This window comes from Panthera leo, chromosome A1 (genome assembly GCF_018350215.1).
Source record: "Panthera leo isolate Ple1 chromosome A1, P.leo_Ple1_pat1.1, whole genome shotgun sequence".
NCBI lineage: Eukaryota > Metazoa > Chordata > Mammalia > Carnivora > Felidae > Panthera > Panthera leo.
The window spans coordinates 189,708,450-189,715,661 of record NC_056679.1 but is presented as its reverse complement, the minus strand read 5'-3'; the positions used below and the strand labels follow the sequence as shown (position 1 = coordinate 189,715,661).

Below are 7,212 nucleotides of genomic sequence, written 5' to 3'. Positions count from 1 at the left end.
TATGATGACTGTTTTGGTATTGTTCCTTTTGATTTAATTGTTGATAATTGAGAAGTGAAAATATCATGAAAAATAGGAATGTTGGGGCCCAGTCTACTACCTAATGTTTGGGCTGCCTTTTAGAAAATAGGGTTTAATAAAAGGGGTTTATAAGTCACCAGACACAAAACATCACCTCTTCAACACTTCACTAACAGAAGCTGATTCTGTGCCCATTACACACTAATTTCCAAAATGAAGCTCTTCTGGGGTGAGAAGGAGTCCTGCTTAGGATTTCCTTCCTCTTTCCATGGCAAAACTCTGACAGACTTACTAACTGAAGTCTGACCTTGCTGATCAGTTACTGAAAATTGACCGTCTCCATTTTGGGGACCCTGTATAACAATCTTTTTAAAGCTACTTTTGACCAGTTTCGGATGAACCTGTTCCATATCTACCAGAGGGAGGTCATTGTTCCATAGGTTGTGAGAATGAGGGGGAGTTGATGTACATCGGGTGAAGGTGCCCAGCCCAGAACTTGGTCCTGCCATTCCATGAATGGATGGAAACCTTGCCAGATTCCTCCAATTTCAGGGATCAAAATTCATCTAGGTTCATAAGGAATACCGTGAATGTGCATGTACTACCTCTATAGCCACATGCTTCCTTGAGATATTTGGTAGAGAACACAGTATACGAAGCCGCCAGGCTGCCTTGCCAACAAGTCATAGGTCTTCAGGTTTGAGCCATTTTGCTCTCTCTTCTCAAGGGACAGAAAGAGACGTTTGAAAGTTTCACAACTCATCAAACACTCAGCACCCAGTCGCTCAGTGTAATTTCTTTTAAAAAATCAAAATGGATAAGAAACTTCTTCATATTATAGAATCTAGGAAATGTGCACTAGGTATCAGAAAATAATCTCGAAAACTGAGCAAACATGATGCCACAAACTTCTAGTATTGGGTATCCAGAGAGTAATTTCATGTGGCAGTCATTTTGCTGGTGACTGAGTGAAAGGCAAAACTAAATGCTTTGTACCTCAAGCAGATCACCTTATAAACAGAATAAATCAAACAGAGTTACCATGAAATAATCTTATTTGTTCTCAATACTATAGTGGGGAGGGGCTCTTGGGTGGCTCAGTCAGTCTGACTTCAGCTCAGGTCATGATCTCACAGCTCGTGGGTGCATTGGACCCTGCGTTGAGCTCTGGGCTGGCAGCTCACAGCCTGGAAACCTGTTTTGGATTCTGTCTCCATCTCTCTCTGCCCCTCCTCCGCTTGCACTCTCACTCTCACTCTCACAAATAAACATTAAAAACATTTTTTAATAAGTAAAAAAAAAAAAAATATAGCCGTGTGGCCTGTGGACCACTGGGGAGCCCTGAGACCTGTCCGGAGCATCTGCGGGTTCCCACCCTTTCCAACCTGGTATCCCTGAGGCCAGACCTTTTTCATGTACTTCCACCAAAACAACACTGCACAGTGGACTGAATGCAGAAGCGCCTAAGAGAATCCAGCAATAAGCTAGGTAATAAAGAGACTTTCAAAAATGTAAAAACACTGCCACTCTTCTCACAAATTTTGATTTTGGAATTTTTTTATAAAATTATATTTTGACAGGTAATGGGGTTTACTATAAAATCTATTAATATTTTTTAAGTTGCTCAGTTTTTATTTCAAGTACAGCATATATCAACAGATATGACCCACATAAACACAAGCTCTTTGGGGTTCTCAATCATCTTTAGGGTGTAAAGGGGGTGCTGAGACCAAACTGTTCCATACACAACTCTAAGCACTCTTCTCACCATGAAATGGCAGAGTGTGCCTGGGGCACTTACTTAAAGAACACAGCTGCAAGATGTATAGTTAAGAAAACTTAAATGGAAAAGAAATGCAGGGCTTGACAGCCCAGGAAGCAGTTATTTAAAGTAATGACATTTACTTTAAAGAATAACAAACAAAACCCATGTTTGCCCATCAGGACTTTCAAATCCCTCCCAAATCCCTGGGAAGCTAACCATCTGAATTGGCTGCACGCTGATTCCCTTACCCATTGGGGTGAGCAAGGGCGGTGTGAAGGGGCGCCAGGAGATACTCATGACGTCTGCAAGGAACAACGCATTATTAGCAAGGCTGCCACACGCGAGAATTAAGGGCATAATGAGTAAGAGTTAAAAAAAAACTTCATGGATAGATTTTTTTTTTTTTTTTAGTCTTTATATCTGATTGTTTCTCTGGATATAAGAATAGCAAGATCTTAGTCAACAAAACTGCAAGAAGTCAATAGAAAAATTGAGATCTTCTACTGCTTCTAAAAGCTGAGAACATTCTAATGAGGGTTATTTGTGCGGCAAATCCGATACCAAGCGCTCACTTTCACAGTTCTCTCCCTCCCATCTGCACTAATGTGGTAAGAAGTCAGTCAATACATTCACAAAATAGCTCACTTACAATCTCCTTGTCTAAGAACAAAGTGGAACTAAACTCAGGCAGAAAAATCCTCAGAAAACAACTTAGCAGAAGTCTCTAAGGCTTTCTTAACTACACACTGCTTTTAGGAATACACCAGGAAGATGAACTTTTGGGTTTGTTGTATAAATGGCATGCATGCCAAGTGTCTAGCAGTGACTGGCACACAGAAGGTCTTGTCATGTAGGCGCATTTACATGAAATAAAAATGGGTGGCAGAGAAATATTTAGTGTACTTGTGTCAGTGCCGGTAGATCTCACTCGTTATTTATCTAATGCTTCCAGATTTAAGTTCATTTCAGAAAAAATGTATCAGGGCCCAGAGAAGTCAGGCAGGTTGATCAAGGTGTCACACAGGTAGTGCATGGTTGAAATGGGATTAGATCTGCTTCCAAGTCCATGCTTTCCACAACGCTATGCTGTCTCCCGGGAGAGTTCAAACAACAAAGCCAGTTCATTTCAGAAATCTATTTACCGTAAGGTGTGCTCTGTGCTTAGGACAGTTAGCTTCATTTTACTAACGTGCTTCAAAAATATTTGAGAGAAAAAGCATTACCCCTTCCCTCCAAATAGAACTCTAGACCCCAACTTATTGACGACCCCACAACCAGCAGCATTATGGTTATCATTCAGGCAATTTGTTATAGACACCAGAGGAAACATCCCAAGTACCATACAAGCACGCTGTGTCCATGTGTGGTTCCTGAAGACTGTATTAGAGGTTGAAAAAAAATTTTCAAACGGGAAAAAGATGAAATCCGGGTTGGCGGTGGAGATTCACTTGTAAATTTTGTGAACAGTTCCTACTTTCCCCTCTCCAGCAAAAAAAAATACATTAAGCGGAAGCTCAAAAAGGTAAAGGGGTATAGGACAGGCAGAGGGAGTCCAACAGACTAAAGAAGAGTAGTTTCTTGTCAAGTCCAAATTACTTGGGGGTATTCAGACTTTTCTTTGAAGTATCATTTAGTGACCCCTTCAGTAACAAATTGTTAAACTGGATGGACCCCTAGCGAGGCAATTCTTTCATGGGCTCTGAAACAAAACACACTGGTAAGACAGCAAACTGTACGTTGAGGTGCAGTAATACGTGTGACAGGGCTCCCTTTGGTCCTCGGAGATATAGGAAGGAGGCATAGTACAGGAAATGCTTTAGAGATAAATCTTATTTTATTAGAAAAGCATCTTTAAACACAAAAGTTTGGAAACAGTATTTATTTGCTCCAAGAATCGTATGTATCTGAAAAGGCGATGCTACACCTCTCTGTTTGATGAGAACATTCATTGAAGATTATGGGTTTTAAGTATGAGTGAAGATCTCCGTGCTGCCACCAGAGCCTGGCTTGACTGCTCTGAACTAACTACACTTGAAAGCTCCTATTCTTTGAAACCAATTTAAACACATTGAATTGTTGAAAGATTAAAAACCACAGTCAGCTAATTACACTCTCTCTCATCTCTTATTCAGCAAATGAATCACTTTTCATTACCACTTAGCTGAAGTACATGAATTTCTGCCTAATTAGAAATGTTGTAGATGGAACATTAGCAAGAATGGAGCGGGTCAGGATATCTTTGCTGCTTCATTTTTAATTCCTAACAGTAGAGTCTGAGAGGAAAGAAGAGAGAAGTCATTAAATAATTTTAAATTATTTATAAAAATTACTTTGCCCAAATTATAATTATTTTTTCCCCAAACGGTCTCAAATGTCTAACAGAATGAAAGAAAAAGCAGTTCAACATTGATTTTAATGAACATTTTAATGTTATGTAGAACAGAACATTATGAATACAATGGAAACAAAGTTTTATCAATAAAAAAAAATTTCAACACAAAGTGGGGAGGTAATAATTTGATACCTATATTATAGTATTTATTTTTAAAAATATTCCCAGCTTGAGGGTGAAAACAATTAATTTTGCATTCCAAACTCTAGAATCATGATTTTCATGTGAGCTTAACGCAGAATTACAGCAGGAAAACAAAAACACTTTAATTAATTTCCTTTATTTGCCATTAAATCAATAAAATCTTTGACTGCTACAGGTCTCCTTTAATAATATATATTTAACTCCTCTCTATTGGAACCATATTGCTAATGCCATATTATATACACTCAAACCAAAACAAAACAAATATTGTATAAAATCTAAAAGCCAACATCGTTGAATTCTAACATTTATATTTAACTTAAGGTTTTAAGAATTTTTACCTTTTCAATTTTTTGAAAAGACACCAAAAAAAATAAAAATAAATATTTTTCTCTTTTGACTGTTCCTGACTGATAAATGGTGGCTACAGGGATAAACACGGAAGGAAGCCTCGCCAAGTTAACCACTGCAAATTGTAAATAATGACTGCTAAAAACAAACAAAAACTCTGGAGGGTTTTTTTTTTTTTTTTTCTTTTAAAGGAAACCATAGAGCAGTCCTGAAAAAAATATTTTTCCTAGTTCTGCAAAGGATAATTATAGCAGAAGACATGGGAAAAGTCCCACAGCTATCACCAATCGCTTAAAGAGGTTTCGTTACAATAAAAATTTGGATAGTATAATAGTAATAGCAGTGTTGCTGGAACATTAGCAAAAGTATATACATTCCAGTTACCTTTGATTTAGCCATAAGCACATATGTATGCCTTTTTTGGACAAAAATATATATTTTTATAAAAAACTGATCATCCAACTTTAATGATTTCATTTATGGACTCAAGAGTGGTAGTAAAAGGAACAGACCCAATTATGACAAGGCGATTCAGGGACAGAAAAATCAAGTTCCTCAGGAAAAGAAAAGTATAAAATTAGAGATTCAAACACATTTATTCAGCCCTATTCCAGACTTCCCACAAATCATGATGTTAAAATGGGCTCTTCGATTTATAAAGGCTTTCCAGGTCTCACTACCCCATGTGTGGTCTATTCTTACTGGGAAAAATGATTTTTACTGCCTCATCTGAAGTGCCCTTGCCTGTCCATCTGAAATACTAGATACTTCACTTTTATAAAACAGCCTTTTTTTGGTTCTTTATGTAGGTTTAAATTTTAATTAATTGATAAAAGAAAGGGGAGTTGATTAGCATTTTCCATCCCAACATCACCTATCTTCACCGCTAAAAATCCTTCATTCAATCTGCTCCTTTACAATCTCTCATTTGCTAAAGTTGGCGAAATTTGCAAAGGCATCTTGCTTGGGTTGCACAGTTCCAGAAGTCATGGCTAAGTTGGGCATGCCCATTCCCATTGTGCCTGCCAGGCCCATCCCAGCAGTTGACATCCCTATGTTCATGTTCATGCCCATCATACTCTGGTTCATCATTGGAGTATTTCCAAGAGGGGCCATTCCCATTGTGCCAGTCATCACACCAGGCATGCTCATAGGCATGGGTCCCCCCATCAAAGGGTTAGTTTGGGGCCGGACAGGAAGTATGTTTGATGGAGAACTGAGGTTCACAGCTCCAAAACTTTGAGTCATCACATTCATAGGTTGTTGCATATCTACCAGAAGAAAAGAGACAAAAGAACTTCACATTAGATTCATCAAGCAGTAGAATAAAACAATCTTCTTGACCATCAACACTTGTAACTCCTAATAAAATTCTTTTATGGTGATTTTACAAGGTAAGTCAATTAACTTGCACTATTTGCTCTAGAAAAATACTCTGTGGCTGTTAACTCTGGTTTCCCAAAGATGCAGAAACAGTTAAGAGTGGGCTGGGGGAAAACACGAGGCAGTTTGATATCATTCTGACAGAATTTAGTGTTGAATCCAACCTGACCTAACAAGTTGTCAGGAGCTGTTGTGTATCAAAAGCCTTAAAAAAGTTTATACCCTTTGACTCACTCTATTTTTAGAACATTACACTAAGGAAGAAAAACACAAGTACAAAGATTTATATAAAATCATGGAGTTATTTACAATAGCAAAAAGCCGGGAACAATAGAAATAACCAACAATAAAGAAATTCAACACTGGTATGACACATAACTATAAATATCTAAAAATCATTTTTTCTTAAAAATATTAAATACAGGAAAATGATAATTTAATGCTGAATGACAGCTGCAAGAAACAAAACAATATACATAGAGTGACTTCGAGTATTAAAAATATGGTTAGAAAAGATAGAAAATACGAATTAATAGCGATTATCCCTGGATTACGAAGGTGAGATGATTTTTGTTTCCTGGTCATATTTAATTATATTTAAAACATTTTCTACAACAAATATTTTTATTTTAGTGATCAGACTCCCAAAACTCACCATAATACATACACAATCATGTTATTATGCCAAGAGCAGGATACAAAGTAATCTGAATATGCCAGGGTGTACATCAATCATTGGGGGGGGAGGGGAATCCTAAGCGATACACAGTTGCCTTTAGTACAATCAATATCATGTATTTTTATTTCATGGCTTACACTAGTCTTGGCACAAGGGTAAAGATTACAAGTGCACAAAGAAGCAAGTTGTCTCATGGTAACTTACTCTGCTGTTGAATCATTGTATTGAGCGATGGCTGCTGGGGTTTGGAAGGCTGCATACCGGGTAGTAAATTGTCTAGGCTGATGTTCACACTGGGGTCAGACCAAGTAGAGGGCAGGGTTTTGCTGACTGACTTCTGGACCATATCTGTATTCTGATTATAGAGAGGATTAGGCTTCTGCAGCACTGTGCTAACATTTTGCAAAGGCTGGAAAATAAAAAAATGCTCTAAAAATTAAACATCTGCTCAATAAAGGTTATCAAATGGCAATTTAA

At 37.7% G+C, this 7,212-nt stretch overlaps 1 protein-coding gene across 3 annotated transcripts in view; it reads right to left on the bottom strand.

The window, feature by feature from the left end:
- Positions 1 to 4,192: 4,192 nt before the first annotated feature.
- CLINT1 (clathrin interactor 1) overlaps positions 4,193 to 7,212 on the bottom strand; it is a 59,706-nt gene continuing 56,686 nt past the window's right edge. For 2 of the 3 annotated variants that reach the window (XM_042948259.1, XM_042948265.1), the window contains 2 exons: positions 6,940 to 7,144; positions 4,193 to 5,944 (listed from right to left, as the gene is read on the bottom strand). In XM_042948259.1, the coding sequence (XP_042804193.1) occupies positions 5,598 to 5,944; positions 6,940 to 7,144 (552 nt within the window). In that variant the 3' untranslated portion in view covers positions 4,193 to 5,597. The remainder of the gene's footprint in view (positions 5,945 to 6,939; positions 7,145 to 7,212) is intronic. The other variant, XM_042948263.1, reaches the window with a different exon arrangement.